Here is a 21,397-nt window from a genome sequence, read left to right as displayed (position 1 = left end):
AGTGATGATTTACAATATAATCCCATTAACCATGCACACAACATTAACTTTTATTCTCATAGCACTTCAGCACTTCCTATTTCTGATTTACACAAACATTACTTTCATAGCAACAAAAAATTTGATGTAGTGTCATAAATTATTATAGTTCAACAAAAGCTCAATAAAAATTCAAACACAGTTCATTATCTATTTATCACAGTTCTTATGCAATTCTCTAGCCATTTACAGTCCTTCCACAGTTCACTAATTGGGTACAGTTCTTGTTAATAAAAGCATAAAAGTTAGCCTCCTCATTTGAAAGCAGTTCAACTTCAGAAATATTCCCCGCAAGGGTTGCCATGTATGGCAAAAGAGAGAGAGAGAGAGAGAGAGAGATAGGGAAAGGGGGTGGGTTACATTTGTATGATAAATAACTTCCTTCAAAAGTATCCCATCAGCAGATATTGTGGTGAACACGGACAGCACTCAGCGTGAAGACTTGTACACAAGTCTGTATGTATGACAGCATTGGGCAATGAGAGCCGTGATTGAGGGAATGGCAATAACCCTCAGTGCTATGGCCCGAAGAGCACTAATTGCAGTACCTCTTGCACCTCCAGTGGCAAGACTGGTGACATCTATGACTGTGGCAGCTGTCAGAGATGTAGTTGACAACAAATACAGTTTGCTAATGGTTGTGGTTAAACAGTTTACCTTGCATATCTGTGATTTTATGTCGCCAGCAGCCTGGGAAGGTGGCAGCCTACAAGTACATATCTCTGTTTCATACTGGTGGACACCATGCTGATAGTTATACATCCTGACAGCAGGCTATGACTAGACCTAATCTATTCACATGTACAGTTATGGTAATTACTTCTAGATTAGTTCCACCCCCCCCCCCCCCCCCCACTCCCACCCACCACCCCTCTTGGCCACCTTCTGTCTCTGCACCTAATAGTACTAAGGACATGTTACTATTTAGTTATTCAAACAAAGCATTTATCTAACTTTACACAGACCCTTGTCAGCTTTCTTTATACTGACAACTTCAAGATATATCTAACACAATTGTTAGAGTTATACAGAATCACATTTTTGGGGCCAAGTGTTCTGGTAAGTTGTATGAATAGTGGTTAATCCAGTATTCTTTTACTTTGTTCTGAAATAACTGAGAATGTTCAGTTTCCTGCCTGATATCCACTGACAATGTTTTATAGACTTTTTCACTTCGTTCTGAGCCCTTGTACCCTAGAGACATATGGCATAGTTCAGAGAAGATGGCGCTGTAGAATTAAATGGTTGTTGTAATATTTGTCGAAACATGCACAAATGGACAAAGGGAAGTTTCTCAGAAACAAAGAGTCTATAGCCTCATCAACTTGTGCACTACTTCACCTCTATGAAAACCACAGTGTAGGTAACTTCACTGGGTATTTGTAATTGTGATGATGCACTAGATCGCTCTTAACTGATTAGAAATGTAGTACAGGATTATTATAATCAAACTACTGCAGAAATAACACCACTGGTCAGAATGCCATTGAATTAAATTGAATTGAATTTTATTTGATCCTGTAAGATTACATTGTGTACAGTAAATGTACGTGTAATATAGGACATGTCAAAGTGTTAACATTTCTTATCACTTATTTTTCTACACCTTTAGCTTACATTTTTACATTACTGATAATGAGTAACAATATATACAAATTTAATGGCATAAGTATTCTGCAACACTGTAAAACTCTTTTTCAATGAGATAGTGTTTAAGTTTCTTTGGAAACTCATTGTGAAGTACACTATCTTTCAGGGTTTTGGGCAGACTTCTTAGTAGTCTGATACCAAATTACTGGGGTCCTTTTTCTAGCATTGACAGTCGGTGGGGTATGCTCCGTACTTCATTCTTCTTTCTTGTATTGTGGGTGTGTACACTAGCATTTGTAATCCAGCCCTTACTACTTTTTGTGATATACATTATTGTTTTGTATACATACTACTATGAGAAAGTTAAGATATTTAAATTCTTGAAACAGTTTCTGCATGTTTCAGAGGTCTTTCTTCTTAAAATGGTCCTAATTGCTTTTTTTTGTAATGTGAACACTCGTTTTGTCTCTTGTTTGTTTGAGTTTCCCCACACAGTCACTCCATACTGTAAGTATGGTTCGAAAAGTCCATGATACACTGTACACAGAAGGTTCTTGTCTGAATACAGTGATAGCTGCATCATTAAGAATATGACAGAGCTCAGTTTCTTACAGACATTATTAATATGTTTTTTCCATTTCAGTTCATTATCCACAAGAATACCTAAGAATCTAGCAGATTCTACTTCATCCAGCCTTTGTTCCATCAACATCTAAATCCATGTCTACAGCCTTTTCCTTGTTTTTAAACACTGCATACATAGTTTTTTTTAGATTTATAACCAGTTCATTTTTCAACAGCCATTGAGCTGTGACATTTTCAGATATGTATGCTCTTCTCTCAAGCTGTTCCATATTTTGGTCACTATTTAGTATTGTTATGTCATCAGCATACAATATTTTCTTTTCTTCCTCCTCAACACCTATATCTTTAACAAATACATTAAATAACAATGGCCCCATTACCGAACACTGTGGCACTCCATAGTTGATGGATTTGGTTTCTGATTGGTACGAGTTTCGTAATGATACATACTGCCTGCGGTTGCACAAGTATGATTTTATCCATTCACCTGGATGCCCCCGAATGCCATAGTTGCTTAATTTTTGTATCAGCATTTCATGGTCAATGGTGTCAAATGCCTTTGAAAGATCCAGAAAAATTGCAGAGACAACCTTTTTCTTATCCAAGGACTGTAAAATGTATTCTGTTAGACTGACAATTGCTGATTCTGTAGATTTACCCTTTCTGAAACCATGTTGTGTGGGCATGATAATGTTATGTTTGTCCAAATAGTTAACTAATCTGGTATACATAAGCATTTCTAGGATTTTTGAGAAACCTGATATCAGTGAAACTGGTCTGTAGTTGTTGGGATCATCCCTACACCCTTTCTTGTACACTGGCACTACCTTCGTTATCTTCAGTTTTTCAGGAAAAATTGCATATCTGAAAGAACAGTTTGCTATGTTCTTCAGTTGTGTTATTATTTCCTCACATACCAGCTTTATTACATGATTTGATATTTCGTCATCACCAGCTGATTTCTTGGACTTCAGTTTCTGTATAGTTTTCCGTAATTCATCTTCTGTGACTGGTCTTAAGAACATAGTACTGCATGATCTTTTTGGTACCTTAATATACTTCTGTTTTTGACTAATTCTTTCCAATTTTAGGTTTTCTACTACACTGATATAGTTATTATTCAGTATGTTTGCTATTTCGATACCATCTCTGACCACTGTGTTGTCTATTTTAATTGACCTAATACCTTCTTCTGTGTTTGACCCATCTTTCAGCATTGATTGCATTCCAAGTTGCCTATGCCTTGTTTTTTGAGTTCGCTATAGTGGTGTCAATTGCTCTTGCTTTCGCTTCTCTTATTGTTTTTCTATACTTCTTTTTTAACATTTTATAGTTTTCAGCTTTGCCCATCCATCTCACGTCCTGAAGCTTCCTTCGCTGTTCTAGTATTTCACTGGTAATCCACTGTGTTTGATCTTGCTGCCTTTCTTGTCTCTTTATTTTGGGAAATGCTACATTAAAATGGTACTTAATTGTTGAAATAAATGCATCATATTTTTCATTTACACTCTGGGCCTGTACGGTTTCACTACAGGTTTCCTTACTTAACATTGTTCTAAAGATGTTGATATTTTGTTCACTGATGATCCTAATTTCTTTGGTTTTTTGTTTTGGTTCTGATACTGAGTCATTACTTCTGCAAAAGCTGATTAGTTGTCCATGATGAACAGATATTTCTGTCTGAACTACATGTGACTCATAGTTACACATATTAGTAATTATGTTGTCAATAATTGTCCCACTTTGTGAAGTCACTCTTGTTGGTGCAGTTATTGTCACTTTCATGTTATGCTGTATTAACAATTCTTCAAAATCCTGTCTTATTTTTGTGTCTTTTCCCATGTCAATGTTGAAGTCTCCACATATAATAAGATTTCTCTTCATGTTCATTCTCAATAAGCTAGCAATTTTTTTTAGAAAGATGCTAATATTGCCACTTGGTGACCTGTACACACAAAACACACTAAAATCCTCTGCCACTATACCAGTAACTTCAAAGTCTTTTTCTCTAGCTATGGGAAATGTAGCAGCTTCACTGTTTACATTCTTTGATAGAGTACCTGTTTTAATATATATACAAATGCCACCCCCCTTATATTTAGATCTGCAGAAGTAACTAGCTAGTTTGTAGTCCTTTATTGCCACATTATATAGTTTACTTTCAGTTAGTCCATGTTCACTTATGCATAATATATCTGCTCTTACTCCACTCAGGAGTACTTCTGCTTCTAATTTTTTGTTACCAAAATATTGAATATTTTGATGAAGAACTTCAAATTGCAACAGAATATTATAGGAGAAGGGGGAAAATATGTGGCAGAAGAAAAATAAATAGTTACAAAATGTAGCAATAGATGGCACTGTAAGCATCATAATTTAATGATGCTCTACTAAAAATGACAAATGAATCATACAAAAATGCCTAAGGTGTACGTTTGACATTAAACAAACTGCAATACTCAGTGTGCATGGGCCTACAGGTTAGTTATGTAAGACCATCAACCATGGCAAGGTAATATCATATAAGATGGGGAAAATTGGTTTTTAATTGTCCTGACGCCAAAACTGCATGGAAAGCATCAATCAAAATCAAATAGGATTATTAACTTCTTTGTGACTGGTACAAAACATATTCAAAATGTTGTCCACCATCTTCTGCAAGAAGTTGAAATTGAGAAACAGTATGTTCCACAACTGATGGAAGTTTTCCGGTGTCACATTCAGGATGCGTTCCACAATGCGTGCCTTCAATGCAGCTAAGTTTGCAATCAGAACACTGAACACAACATCTTTCTGATTCCCCCACAGCCAGAAGTCATATGGATTAAAATCAGATGATTGGTACGGCCAGGCTGTTGGGAACTGGTGGCTGATAATTCTAGCATTTCTGAAATAGTGTTTCAGCAACTGCTTAGCTGGATTTGCAATGTGCTGAGGTGTGCCATCTTGCATAAACATGATCCCATCCACACATCCACGCTGTTGGAGAGCTGGAATGACATCATTGCTCAAAAGACAATCATAGTGCTTACCATTGATGGTACAGGGAACAGGACCTGAAGCTCCTGTCACTTCGAAAAAATATGGCTCTACTGTAAATGGTGCCATAAACCCTCACCACACAGTAACCATTTCAGGATGAAGTGGTACTGGCTGATTTGCATGTGGATTTTCCGTTGCCCATATTCGACAATTCTGTGTATTCACATATCTTGTCAGATGGAAATGGGATTCGTCTGTCCATAAAATCTTCCACAGTCAATCATTGTCCACTTCCATGTGAGCAAGAATTTCTAAAGCAAAGGTCTTTCTTGGTGGCAGCTCAACAGGAAGAAACTCATGCACATGATCAATTTCTGATGGATAGCAAAGTAGGATGTTTCATAAGATTTTACGCACCGTGCTCATTTGTATGTTTAGTGTTTGGGCAATTCTCCGTGTTCTACATGTTTGTACACCACCAATCATCTACTTCTGCATTGCTGTGACCACTGCTTCCACTGATGTTGAATCAGTTCATAGCATTGAGACAGTCTTGGTGAACGTCACACATGCAAAAGCAGGAAAAACCATGTACCCAACATATTCATAGAAACTTCACTGGGTCGTGCAGCCAGGTTTGGCTGAGCAGTTTTAGGCACTTCAGTTTGGAACTGTGAAACCACTATGGTCGCAGGTTCAAATCCTGCCTCGTGCATGGATGTGTGTGATGTCCTTAGGTTAGTTCGGTTTCAGTAGTTCTAAGTCTAGGGGACTGATGACCTCAGATGCTATGTCCCATAGTGGTCTGTGCCATTTGAACCATCAGTGGGTTGTGCACATGACAGGTGTTTTCACTGATGTATTGTGACATACAGCGCTATCTATTTATAAGTTTTCACACTATTTTTTTCTTCTGCTATACGTTTACCCTCTTCTCCGATAATATTCAATTGCAATTTGATGTCATTCTGACCAGTGGTGTAAATTCTACAGTGTTTTGAAAGTTTAAATTGTAGTACATGATGATGATGATGATGATGATGATGATGGTCCTGATTTGGTATACATAATCCTAATTTATATAAATTGCACCAGGTAGTGTTCATTTCAGCCAGTCACATGGCTATGATATTGCATTCTTTTCCTTTCCTTTGTTTACAAAAGTTAGAAAATGTTCTTGATAGTTGCTGAGTTACATTGACCAGTGTTGTATTTTCTAACAGGTGAATCATATGCTGAATCACCTAGACAGAAGAAATATTTTAAACCCAGCTGGTGGCACAGAGACCACAATGAATCAGGTATATATTCACTATACCTATGTTGTAGTCATGGTCGCAATTAGTTTTTCACTTACAGGTTTTCTGTGAATATTGTCAGGGCAATGTTTTGAACTGTGCTTTGTATAGTGTGCTGCTATCATTTTTCTCAAATTCAGTCAAATATTAGTTATACTTCTTAATGGGATTGTTTGACTGTTCTGTTACAATTGTTTTCATTTAGTGTAAGTGGCAAGGGACTTAGATGTAGTTAAGTTTATCAAATTTCATGAGTTAAGAAAACAGTAAAATATTAACGGGTTAGATTTTGTACAGCAATGCAATAGCTCCTGTAATAAGTGAAATCATCATCGCCCAAATTATCAGTTCTTAAAATATATGAAGTTAAAATCATTCTAGAAAGCTTCACAAATGAGGAATGAACTGTCATGGTTTCAGTAGTAAAATCATTGTTATAGAAAGCAGATGCTGCCCAAACTGGATCAGCACTGATCTTTTAATGGTTTACAGGCCCCCCTAAAATGTGTACTGAAGAGATCTTAATTTTTGTATGATGATAAATATAGTGGGTTAATTCAGATTATTAGTACAGTACTTGTTTTAAATTTAAATCAGCAATATGGGGCAGAGTGCATTTCTGTGTTGAATTTCAGCAAACACAACATTCAGGAAACATTGGTCAGTGGTTTTAGGAGTTAGTTGTCTGCATAAAATGTACAACAGAGTCACCTCAAGTGAAAAGAAATTTTGATATGTAATTGTTGGAGCATGTGACAGAGTACTGCAGGACCTAATATGCTGGGTAAAACACATAGGTAAGGAAAACGTGAAGGTTGATTTCTGTGGACACAGGACAAGAAAGATTTGTAAAGAGAGACTGAAGGAAAACAGTTAATTTAATGGGTATAAGAATTAAAAAGTGCAGTTATTTTCAGTTCTTAGTGACACCTTGAATGAAAACAGGGAAATAAATGCTTTTGAACTGACAGTGGATTTTGCTCATCTGCAGAACAACGGAATATCAGTTGCAAAAATCAGATGAAGATTTGAAGTATAATTGTCCTTTGAACAATAAAAAATAACCGCGAAGAGGGGCTCCACATTCTAGATTTAACAACAAAACAAAACATTTAACGAAGCAGACTTTTAATAAGTATCATTTTAGAAAATTTTTAGTAAGGTTAGGTTAGATTAGATTAGTTTTTCGTTCCATAGATCTGTGTTGAGGAGATCCTCGTGGATGTGGAACATGTCACTTTTTTTATTTTTTTTAAGCTGAAATAACAATACTAATATTATAAATATATACAACACATCATTTGTTTCTATTAAAAAATTCGTCAATGGAGTAGGCCACTAGTAAGTCTTTCAAGCTCCTTTTAAACTGATCTCTATTTGTAACTAAATTTTTTATGTTTGCTGGCAAATTATTGAAGATGAGTGTTCAGGAGTAGTGGACCCCTTTTTGAACTAAGTCCTTGTGCAGATCATTTTTGTTCCTGGTATTGTACGTATGAACTGAGCTGTTTGTTGGAAAAAGAGATATATTGTTTAGGACAAATTTCATTAAGGAGTAAATATACTGAGAGGCATTAGTTAGTGTAGCCAGTTCTTTGAAGAGCTTTCTACAAGACGTCCGTGAGTTTACTCCACAAATAATACGTGTTACATGCTTTTGGACTCTGAAAACTTTTGTTTGACTTGAAGAGTTACCCCAAAATTTTATACGATATGACATTATGGAATGAAAGTAGGCAAAGAATGCAAGCTTTTTCACTTTTATGTTGCCTATGTCTGCTAACACTCGAATTGCAAATACAGATTTGTTAAGGCGTTTCTGCAGTTCTGTGGTGTGCTCCTCCCAACTGAATTTATTATCAAGTTGTAATCCCAGGAATTTAAGACTGTCAACATCTTCTATCTGCTCTTCTTTGTACTTTATGCATATGCTGGGTGGAAACCTCTTACAGGTTCTGAATTGCATACAGTGAGTCTTTTCGAAGTTTAATGTCAGTGAGTTGTCTTTAAACCATTTATTAATATCTATGAAAATATCATTAGCAGATCTTTCTAGAACTACACTCGAAATACTATTTATTGCAATATTTGTGTCATCTGCAAACAAAACGTACTCTGCTTCTGGCAGTGTAACTGATGAGAGATCATTAATGTACACAAGAAAAAGCAATGACCCTAAGATGGATCCTTGTGGGACACCACATGTAATTTCTTCCCATTCTGATGATGACTGATGACTTAATTCACTAGTCCCTTGCACTGACACCCTTTGTTTCCTGTTAGCGAGGTATGACTTGAACCATTTTGCAGCACTGCCCGTGACACCATAGAATTCTAATTTATTTAAAAGAATGTTGTGGTTTACATATTCAAATGCCTTTGACAAATCACAGAAAATACCTGCAGCTTGTACCTTGTTATTTAATGAGTGAAGTACATTTTCACTGTAGGTGTAAATAGCCTTTTCGATATCAGAACCCGTCAGAAATCCAAACTGTGTTCTTGATAATATGTTATTTGTGGTCAGATGGTTGAGAAGCTGCCTGTGGATTACTTTTTCTAAAATTTTTGAGAATGCTGGCAAAAGTGAAATCGGTCTGTAGTTTGATGGCATCTCTTTATCCCCTTTCTTGAATAGAGGCTTAACATCTGCATATTTCAGCCAGTCAGGAAATGTCCCTGTCATAATTGACTGGTTACACAAGTAACTTAGAATTGTACTAAACTCACAAGAACATGCCTTAATTAACTTTGTTGATATTTCTTCGTAACCACTAGAACGCTTTGTTTTTAAAGATTTTATTATGGAAGTTATTTCTTTTGGTGATGTGAGTGACATATTCATGTACCTGAAGCTATTTGTAAAGGCTAGTTTCAGATATTCAAGGGCATTATTTACTGATCCTGACAATCCCATTCTATCAGTAACGGATATAAAGTACTTGTTAAATAGATTTGCCACACTATGCCCATCGGTTACTAATGTGTCATCTACCCTTAGTGCTATTTGCTTCTGTTCCTTTCTGGTTCTACCAGTCTCCTCTTTCACTATATCCCGTATTGTTTTTATTTTGTTCCCTGACATTGCTATCTTCTTCTCGTAGTGTATTTGTTTAGATGTCTGAATTATTTTCTTTAATATTTTGCAGTATTCCTTGTATTTAGCTTAATCATCAGTACTTGAGCTATTCTTGGTCGACAGATAGATTTTCCTTTTTGTCTTACAGGAAATCTGTATTCCTTGTGTGATCCATGGTTTTATTATAGACTTCTGTTTAATTTGAGTAACTTTTAGAGGAAAACAGTTTTCAAACATGGTACTGACATTGTTCATGGATGTGTTATATTTTTCATTCATGTCATGAGCACTATAAACATCTTTGCAGTTCATATCTTTGAGCAGTTTTCTAAAACACTCAATTTTTGGTTGATTGAATACTCTCCTGTACTCAGATTTAGCAGTCTTGATAATCTGCTTAGAATTTACATCTAAAACAAGGAGCTGCATCTCATGATCTGACAGTCCATTTATTACAGGTTTTGTTCCTTTGATTTGTCTATAAAAATGTTATCAATGGCTGTCCTTGAGGATTTAGTGATCCTAGTTGGAAAGTTTACAGTGTGAGTTAGATTGAAAGACAACATTACTAACTGCAGTAAATGTTTACTGGAAGATTGAATTAGAAAATCTGTATTAAAGTCACCAGAAATCAAAATTTCTTTGTTTCTTACTGTTAAATAACCCAAAAGGGCTTCTAGATGATTTATGAATTGATTATAATTTCCTGCAGGTGCTCGGTAAATAGTTACTATTATATAGGATCTGTTATGGAACTCTACTTCTGTTGCACATGCTTCTAGATGCTGCTCTAAACAGAATTTCTTAATGTCAATGTTCTTGAATTTATGGCAGTTTTTAATAAATGTGGCAACTCCTCCTCCCTCCATATCTACTCTGCAGAAGTAGGAAGCTAGCTTAAATCCTGAAATGTCTAACATATCTATACCAGTGTTCACTTTATGTTCAGAGAGGCAGATTATGTCAATTTCGTTAGATGAATTCATTTCATTGATACAAATGAGTAGTTCTTCAACTTTATTTCTGAGTCCCGGAATGTTCTGGTGTAATAAAGATAAATGATACTGCATACTAATGGGATTATAACTGCTTTGGTGAAGATGAACTGGCAGTTTCTGATTACTTTCTGTTAAACATTGTTTAAATGGAGGCTGTATGCTAAAATCTGACTCCTGTTCATCTATTTTCTCAAACTGAGTCTGTCTGCCAATCTCTCTTAAAACTTGCTTTCTATCCGCCTTCCCTATCCTAAAAAAGGCATCCCTCTGACACCTGTGACCACTGGTATTTTACCACTTGTGACAGTGTCCCCCCTTAAGTTTTCTGCAATCAAACTTGATACATTCATTTGAACGAAAAAATAAAAATCTTGTCAATAAAAGAGATCTACAAGTGAAATATAGTATAAAAATATAGTACCAAAATTCTACAACAAAGCTGAACAACAAAAGTAGATAAATTCACCACATGACAAAGATCTACGCAGTAGATGATAGAGGGTACCTTGAAACACCTTAAACTCTTCAGAAATATATAAACTTCCTACATAATACAAATAGGAGTGCACCTGGGCCATCCTCAATAAAATATTAACAGTTATTTATTTATTTATTTATTCATTTATACGTCTAGCAAATCGCCAAGGTCATGGACTGTGTGAGTACATTAAATTACAACAGAAAAGTAATAACAGATGAAATAAAATACTTATGAACTCAAGAAGGCAAGCCATATGTTTAAGTAAATGCAGTCAACAATTTAAAATAGGAAACATTTTAATTTTTCAAGCAACTTCTTGCCAGAATAGAAGGAGTGACCCATTACAAAACTCATCAGTTTCAATTTGAAAGGGTGTGGATTACTGCTAAGATTTTTGAATTCTTGTGGTAGCTTATTGAAAGTGGATTCAGCAGTATACTGCACACCTTTCTGCACAAAAGTTGTGGAAGTGCAATCCAAATGCAGATTGTATTTCTTCCTCGTATTAACTGAGTGAATGGTGCTATTTCTTATGAATAAACTGACAACTGTAAAAAATATATACACTGAGACAATGTCAGAATTGGCAGACTAGTGAACAGAGGTGAACAGAGGTTAACAAGAGATTTGCGTACTTGCCCACTTATTGCCCAAACTATCCATTTCTGAGACAAAAATATCCTTTGAGAATGGGACGAGGTACCACAAAATATAATATCATATGACATCAGCGAATGAAACTAATCAAAGTAGACTAATTTTCATGTTGAATGATAATTATTTCAGATTCTGTTCAAAGAGCAAAATTTGCAGCATTTAGCCTTTGAACAAGATCGTGAACATGGGCTTTGCATGACAGTTCACTATCTATCTGAACACCTAGATATTTGAACTGTTCAATTTCGCTAATCATATGCCCATTATGTGAAATTAAAACATTAGTTTTTGTTGGACTGTGTGTTAGAAACTGTAAAAACTGAGTCTTACTGTCATTCAGGGTCAGTTTATTTTCTAATGGCTATGAACTTATGTCATGAACTGCACTATTTGAAATGAAACCAGTGTTGCACACAGCATCCTTTACTATGAAGCTAGTGTCATCAGCAAACAGAAATATTTTAGAATTCCCTGTAATAATAAAGGGTATATTATTAATATAAATAAGGAACAGAAGTGGCCCCAACACTGATCCCTGGGGCACCCACCATTTGACCATGCTGCACATAACAGCCATTCTCAACACTCTCAATAAAGACATTTTGCTGTCTGTTGCTAAAGCAAGAGGTAAACCAATTGTGAGCTACTCACTATATTCCGTAACGGTCCAACTTCTGGAGCAATATTTTGTGATCAACACAATCAAATGCCTTAGTTATATAAAAAAAGATGCCTAGCTTTTGAAACATTTTGTTTTCAATTATCAATCACTTATAAAGCCAAACTGTGATATAAAATGACAACTTATCCTTACATATACAACTTTTCCATAATCTAAGGAAACACTGATGGCATAGAAATAGGTCTAAAATTGTTTACATTATCTCTTTCTCCCTTTTTGTAATGTGGCTGACCATTCTTAAAAGAAAAAATACAAATATGGGTAAGTATAGCGCTAATATGTGCAGCACAGTACTTTAATATTCTGCTAGTCATTCCATCATATCCATGAAAATCCTTAGTCTTTGGAGATTTAATTATTGACCTAATCTCCTCCTCGTCAGTATCACAGGACAGTATTTCAAACATTAATCTCAGAAAGGTATTTTCCAAGAGAGTTATATGATTTCCTGTAGATGTTTTTTCTTTTTTAGTTCGCCAGCTGTGGTCAGAAACACTGTACATAAATCTGACTTACCAGTAACAAAAATAGGTTTACTAAAAGCTGTCAACCTTGTGCTGCTGACCAGACACTTCCTTCACAACTGACCGTATGGTTTTAGTTTTATCCTGTGAATTAGCTGTGCTATTTGCCTACTACATAGTCTTTGCCTTCCTAATAACATTTTAAGCACCTTACAATACTGTTTGTAATGAGCTACTGTTGCTTGATTGTGACTACTGACATTTTGATATAATTCCCACTTTGTTCTACATGATTTCCTTATCCAGCTAGTCAGCTATCCAGGCTACCTTTTACGGCTAATACCCCATTTACAACACACTGATGGGAAGCAGCTCTCAAAGAGCATGCGAAATGTGTTAAGAAAAGGATTACATTTGCCATCTATGTTATCAGCATTAGAAACACCCTGCCACTCTTGTTCCTTAACATGGTTTGAGATACACTCTTTTACCATTGGAGTATCTTTCATACATAGTTTGTAATAACTAATTTCTGGTACTTCATATACAGTGAATCAGGAACCAACTGTAGCTTGACCAGAAATTCTCAGAAGTCAGAGTTAGCAGACCTATAAACAACAACAATTACAAGTTACGTTTTAATTTGCTCAACTGCCCGTGCATAAGATTCATATACCTGTTCAGTGCAGTGCCATGATACATCTACGAATTCAAATGGAATACTGTTTTTTACGTACATAGCCACTGCGCCACCCCACGAGGAACTCCTTGAAAAACAGCCAGTGAATCTGTAACCTGGTAAAGGAAGCCTCAGAATTGTCAAATTATTTAAGTGGTGCTCCAACATACCAATAATTTGAAGGTCAACATATATAAGCAGTTCACTAACTTTATCTTTAATACATCTTATATTTTGATGTAATATCCTATTTCATCTCTACTTGGCTACCTGCGATTCTCTGAAGGTGATTCCTTTGCTAGAAGTACTTCCTTTAAGCAGGTATAGCTATGGGCTGACTTAAATCTAAAAAAGGTGCAGCTCCAACACCAACTACTACAGGAATTTTTCCATGAGTGATCCTGCCACACCCACTACACTGTCACCTATAAGCTTTGCCAGCCTCCCCTTCCCATACCTATTGAGGTGCAGGTCATGTCTAGTGAAACCTGATCTGCTGTTAGACTCAACTGGTACAACTGCAATGTGAAAACCACTTAATATTTATACTCTATATAGTACTCTCAGTACATTGTCATAGAACACCTATCCAGTTCGTTACTTACAAATCATACAAAAATATGAAAATTAGACTTAATTATGACAGACAAGATGAAGAAGGGTAAGAAAAGTGGTAGCGCGTACTGGGATGTGGCTGGGTTATCGATAGGCGACAGCTGTGCCCATCCGTTGGTTTGCACCATGTGGTCTCTGCTTTAGTAAGCGTTCACTGGTAACATAACCTGCAATTTAAACGACTCCAAAAGCATTATCTTAACTGGAAGCTGACTGCATGGTAAAATGAATCATGGATAATGGTTCTGTTCTGACCTGTTGGTGTGGCAGCGTAAAATAAACAATTTAACATCACTGAATCATCTTCTGTCATACATTTAGCAACATAATTATCATTTATTGTATCCTCCGCAGCTTCCACAACAAAGCATTATCTGTACAACAGAAATAACATCACTTGAAACAGCTGTCAGAAGAACTCTTCTTTGTACATAACTGCCTTCAATCACATGAATGACAGGACCTTTTGTCTGCTCACAAGTAACCTAAATAAAACAATGTCTTACATCTCATCACATCAACAAAAATGCATTACCCTCTAGGGGATAACAGCCACAAGTTATCATATACTCTCTTATCAACTTACAGGGGCACAACAGATCAATTCTTCATTATAATTCATTAGAACTCTTGTTACGGTACGTACTTAATACATTTTTGCTTCGTGCGTTGAGATGACCAGACAAGCAGCTACCACTTACGAAAAACAGAAGGTATGGACAGAAAAAGAATAAAAGGTCAGCAAAGAGAAAGTAGAGAGATGCAGTAACAAGAGAAAGGGAAGGCAGAAAAAGTTCATTCCTTTCATTCTGCAATCCAGCATGTCCCACTGCATCCTATCGGCTTTGGCAACACAAGTGCTCATTGTATAATTAAGACTGTGTGTGCATTTGGGGCCTCAAGTCACCTAATACCAATAGTAAACTGATAGACAGTACAAGGATCATTAGACTCTATGGTTTGACACATTTCTTACAAGGCCTAGACACTGATTTCACGTCTGTGTCAAGTCTTTCAATGAAAACAAATGCCCATCAAAGTAAAAAGATTTAGTGTGCCAACGATTTCTGACACCTTGCAGGTGCAGTTTGGAGGAACGAATCAAGTTTCTGATACCATTGTACATGAGGAGGGAGAGGGAAGTAGGTTGTTACATACAGCTTACGACTACTGTACAGCTGGTTAAATGATCAGGTCTTTCAAGTGGACATCCAGGACTGCTGTTAAATGGCAGAATAGGAAATTAGGTAACTAAGTAGAATATATTCAAATGAATAGTATACAAAAAACATGCCTAGGGAGGAGGTTACGAGGTTTAGGCCAGTCTAAGAAGACGAACAACTAAATAAATCGGCAATGCATGAGGAGGCGGTTCATGTTAAATTATGTTGGTGGCCGGTTATGAAACGCAGAGCCACAGGCTTGCCTACCAAGAAAGAGGTCTGTTTTGCTCACGATCTGGATCACAACAGACTGAGACAAATGATTTCTGCATTGGAGAATGCTCCAGCATCCATACACATGGCTTGTATCCCATGTATGCTATTGGCTAAAACTGATGGTGTGAATTCACTAGCAGTTTCAGCAGAGTGTGAGGATGCCTCTTGTCAGCAGCTTTAAATGTACAGACTGCCTTTGTTCTGAAAGGCAGTAAACTTGGCACATGGGCACAGCAGAAGTCGCTGTGAGAGAAAACATGTACAGATTTGACTGGGGACTTCTAAATAAAATTTTTAAAATCAATTCCCTAAAATATATCTTGACTGGCTTCGACCCTGTACAGATGTTTACTCTGCTTGGTTAATTTTTTTTCACATTCTGTACAAAGAAATATTCTCATCTTAACCATAATATTGAAGAATGTTAAAGAGGGCAGATATAGTTCTGAATGAAGGAAGGGGAAGAACTAACAGCAGGAAACAGTCAGTTAACTTGGACACCTGATAACCATCAATTACCTATCAATACAAAGAACTTTATTGCCCCCTGAGGGTTAGTAGTCATAATATTTTGCATGTCATTAATTGATATTTCATCTAAAAAATTTTGTTGTGGTGTTCCTGTGATGGAATGAGGTGCTTCATTCACAACTTTCTCAAAAGCAACCACCTAATCTAACCCCATAAGATGCTTCTTAGAAGTGAACAGATAACTTCATCTCCCATAGTCAAAAGCAGTATACTTTTGACCATTTCTTGCTAGCAGTCTCGGAGAGAAAGTGACTAACAAGTGTGTGTTTATTGGTATCTTGATGATATTGAACATTAGTACGGGATCTTAGTAGTAGTAGAAGTAGAAATAGTGGTAGTATCAGCTTTATTCCTCTGTAGATCTCTTTTTTCAAGGATGCCAAACCTCGGTGCACAAATGGCAAAACGTCATTCTTTCGGATGAATCCAGGTTCTGTTTACAGCATAATGATGGCCGCATCCTTGTTTGGCGACATAGTGGAGAACGCACATTGGAAGCGTGTATTCGTCATCGCCTTACTGGCGTATTACCCGGTGTGACGGTATGGGGTGACACTGGTTAGATGTCTCTGTACGCATTGACAGCACTTTGAACAGTGTACGATATATTTCAAATGTGTTACAATCCGTGGCTCTACTGTTCATTCGATTGCTATGAAACCCTACATTTCAGCAGGTTAATGCACGACCGCATTTTGCAGGTTCTGTACGGGCCTTTCTGGATACAGAAGATGTTCAACTGCAGCCCTGGCTAACACATTCTCCAGATCTCTCACTAATTGAAAACGTCTGTTCAATGGTGTCCGAGCAATTGTCTCCTCACAATACGCCAGCCACTACTCTTGATGAACTGTGGTATCATATTGAAGCTGCATGGGCAGCTGTACCTGTACATGCCATCCAAGCTCTGTTTCTACATCTACATCTACATACATACTCCGCAATGCACCATAAGGTGCATGGCGGAGGGTACCTCATATCACAACTAGCATCTCCTCTCCCTATTCCACTCCCAAACAGAATGAGGAAAAAATGACTGTCTATATGACTCCGTATGAGTCCTATTCTCTCTTATCTTATCTTTGTGGTCTTTCCACGAAATATAAGTTGGCGGCAGTAAAATAGTACTGCAGTCAGCCTCAAATGCTGGTTCTCTAAATTTCCACAGTAGCAATTCTTGAAAAGAACGTCTCTTTTCCTCTAGAGCCTCCCACTCAAGTTCCTGAAGCATTTCTGTAACACTCTTTTGGTGATCAAACCTACCAATAACAAATCTAGCAGCCCGCCTCTGAATTCCTTCTATGTCCTCGCTCAATCCGACCTGATAGGGATCCCAAATGCTCGAGCAGTACTCAAGAATAGGTTGTATTAGTGTTTTATAAGTGGTCTCCTTCACAGATGAACCACATCTTCTCAAAATTCTACCAAGGAACCAAACATAACTATCCTCCTTCCCCACAACTGCCATTACGTGCTTGTCCCACTTCATATCGCTCTGCAATGTTATGCCCAAATATTTAATTGACATGATTGTGTCAAGTGCTACACTACTAGTGGAGTATTCAATCATTACGATATTCTTTATCCTATACATCTGCATTAATTTACATTTATCTATATTTACAGTTAGCTGCCATTCTTCACACCAATCACAAATCCTGTCCAAATCATCTTGTATCCTCCTACAGTCACTCAAAGACAACACCTTCCTGTACACCATAGCATCATCAGCATACAGCCTCACATTGCTAACCACCCTATCCAAAATATCATTTATGTAGATAGAAAACATCAGTGGACCTACCACACTTCCCTGGGGCACTCCAGATGATACCCTCACCTCCGATGAACACTCACCATCGAGGACAATGTACTGGATTCTAATACTTAAGAAGTCTTCGAGCCACTCACATATTTGGGAACCAATCACATATGCTCATACCTTGGTTCGGAGTCTGCAGTGGGGCACCGAGTCAAACACTTTCCGGAAGTCAAGTCATATGACATCTATCTGACACCCTTCCTCCATGGTTTGCAAGATATCACGTGAAAAAAGGGCGAGTTGCATTTTGCAGGAGCGATGCTTTCTAAAGCAAAGCTGATGCATGGACAACAACTTCTCTGTCTCAAGGAAATTCATTATATTCGAACTGAGAATATGTTCAAGAATCCTGCAACAAACCGATGTTTACGACATTGGTCTGTACTTTTGAGGATCCGTCCTTCTACCCTTCTTATATAAAAGCGTCACATGCGCTTTTTTCCAGTTGCTCGGGACTTTACGTTGGGCAAGAGATTCATGATAAATGCAACCTAAGTAAGGAGCCAATGCAGTAGAGTACTCTCTGTAAAACCAAACAGGAATCGCAACAGGACCTGGTGATTTATTTATTTTCAACCCATTCAGCTGCTTCATAACCCCAGGAATGTCTATCACTATGTCCTCCATATTGGAATCTGTACGAGACTCAAACGGTGGAATGTTTGTATGATCCTCGTGCATGAAAGATTTCTCAAATGCTAAATTTAAAATTTCAGCTTTCGTTTCGCTGTCTTCTGTTGCCAGGCCAGACTCATCAGTGGGTGACAGGATAGAAGCCTTCGACCCACTCACCAATTTTACGTAAGACCAGAATTTTCTTGGGTTTCCAGCAAGATCTTCTGCTAAGATATGACTGTGGTAGTGGTTGTATGGTTCGCGCATCACTCTTTTTAGAGCAGCATGAATCTCTACTAACTTTTGCCCGTCCTCATTCTCTCGATCTTTCATGTACCGCGAGTTCAACTGTCTTTTCTTCCTGAACATACTCCGAATCGCTCTGTTGAACCATGGTGGGTCTTTTCCTTCCGTAACCCACTTTTTCGGCACATAATTGTCCAATGCGTGATTTACAATGTGTTTAAAATTTGCCCATAATTCTTCCATGTCCATCGTACTGGAAGAAAATAAAGTCGATTCATTTGCTAAGTGGGATGCTAACAACTGATTATCTGCTCTTTCTAGTAAGTATACTCTCCTAGCCTTCTTCACTGACTTTTTAACTTTAACCATAGTCTTAATGACATCATGATCACTAATCCCTTTCTCAACACTGACACTGTCGATGAGCTCTTGTCTGTTCGTGGCTACCAGCTCTAAAATATTTCCATTACACTTTGGATGTCGATTTAGCTGCTCAAGACAGTTTGCAGACATGACGGCTCGTCTGTACCACCTGTAATGAATCCATAGACATCCCAGTTTATACTAGGTAGGTTGAAGTCGCCTCCGACTAATTTACCATGATCTGGGTACTTCTGCAATACAGAGTGTAGACTATCTTTGAATGATTCTAGAACTGTCATGGTGGAAACTGGTGGCGGGTAATAACACCCAATGAATAACTTTATTTCTCCTAGCCCTGTTACACGTCTCAAACCTCACTAAACATTTAAGAACTTCCTATCTCAGGGTTCAGCCAGGTCTCAGTCCCGAGAATAATTTGCATGCCACACACTTCCTGGAGGGCAGTACATTCAGGAACTTTATTCCGAACACTCTGAAAATTTAGTGCTAATATCTTGATAGCTGAAGTGTCTTTACACTGAGCGCGTCCTGATTTCCCTGCCTGCACGTCGACTGGTGAGTGTTCATCAGGACATCTTGCACTACTGCCTAGCCTAAAAAAAAACCATGTGCATGCCACCAGTACTCTGCTACCTGAGTTGACTCAATGCCCAGGCGTATCAAGGCCGTTCTTATGGCCAGAGGTGGTTGTCAGGGTACTGATTTCTCAGGGTCTATGCACCCAAATTGCGTGAAAATGTAATCACATGTCAGTTCTAGTATAATATATTTGTCCAATGAGTAACCATTTATCATGTGCATTTCTTCTTGGTGTAGCAATTTTAATGGACAGTAGTATTAAATAAAGGAATCCCTTCACATCAGGTACATTTCCAGAGCAGTTATAACACACAAGAGTTGTACCTCTGCTTAAGAGAATTAATGCAGAATTCATAGAAAATTACTGGCCCATTTCCCTGTTGTCAGCATTATCAAAAATAATAGAAGCAATTACAAAAGACGGATTAATGAATTACCTTAATAAATACAATATTTTAAGCAAATCACAATTTGTTTTCTAAAGTGACAAAAATACGGATTCAGCCATAGTAGAATTCACAAAAGTTGTACTTGATGCTCTTGATAAAGATGAGTGTGTCACGGGCATATTTTTTGGACCTTTCTATGGTGTTTGATACACTCGATCACAAGTCTCTATTAAATAAATTACAATCATTAGGAATAAGAGTAGCAGCTAATGCTGGTTTCGGTCATACCTAACAGATAGGGTACAAAGAGTAGAGATAACACATACTTCAAATAGATTGAAACATTTAGTAAAACACTTATCAGAATCAAAATACATTGATATAGAGGTTCTGCAAGGTAGCATATTAGTAACAATACTGTTCCTGATATGCATCAATGACATTCCCAGTAGTGATACTCATGTTGAAAAAATTCTCTTCATTACAGACAGCAATATTGTAGTCACTGAGAAAACAAGAGAACTCCTTGCTGCGAAAGCAAATGAAACTCTCAAGGAAGTTTATGATTGGTCAATAAGCAATAAAGTGACATTGAACATAAAGAAAACTAATGCCATGAACTTCAGTTTGAAGAGGATAAAAGACAATGTTAATTTAAATGTAGATGGCACCTCTATAGACTGTGTAACAGACTCAAAAGTTCTAGGATTGAATATTGATTCTCAGTTGAAGGGGTGTGAACACACAAAGGAACTTGGAAACAGAATTTTATCAGCATGTTATGCCCTTAGAATGCCATCATCAGTGTGTAACATGCAGTGTCTTTTACTTACATATTATTCATATGTTAACTCAATTCTTAGCTACTGCATCCTGTTTCTGGGGAACAAATGCACATAATGTGAACATAATTTTCAAACTCCAGAAATGAGCCGTAAGGACAGTAACTAAAACTACTAGTTGAGCTCACTGTAAAGATCTCTTCAAAACACTGGGGATTTTAACTGCTCCATGTTAATGTATTTATCAGTCAGTTGTATACGTACAAAATAACATTGGTAATTTCTGCATAAACAGGTTAGTCGATGACCATGCAAAAAGAGATACACTCAACTTACATTAAAAAAAAAAAAAAAAAAAGAGAGAGAGAGAGAGAAAATAAACACCTCAAAACAGAATTTTCTACCAAGGAATAAAACTGTACAATAAATTATTAAAAGAGATTAAAGAAACTGCAAAAACA

The 21,397-nt window shown here is 37.1% G+C and overlaps 1 protein-coding gene across 2 annotated transcripts in view; it reads left to right on the top strand.

Annotated features, from left to right (window-relative positions):
* Window positions 1-21,397, top strand: part of LOC126299334 (uncharacterized) — an 864,357-nt gene that overhangs the window by 445,354 nt on the left and 397,606 nt on the right. For both annotated transcript variants that reach the window (XM_049991164.1, XM_049991163.1), the window contains exon 13: window positions 6,420-6,497. In XM_049991164.1, coding sequence (XP_049847121.1) covers window positions 6,420-6,497 — 78 coding nt within the window. The remainder of the gene's footprint in view (window positions 1-6,419; window positions 6,498-21,397) is intronic.

This window comes from Schistocerca gregaria, chromosome X, assembly GCF_023897955.1.
Source record: "Schistocerca gregaria isolate iqSchGreg1 chromosome X, iqSchGreg1.2, whole genome shotgun sequence".
Taxonomy (NCBI): domain Eukaryota; kingdom Metazoa; phylum Arthropoda; class Insecta; order Orthoptera; family Acrididae; genus Schistocerca; species Schistocerca gregaria.
The sequence above is the reverse complement of the archived record's forward strand: the minus strand, read 5'-3'. Positions and strand labels throughout refer to the sequence as shown.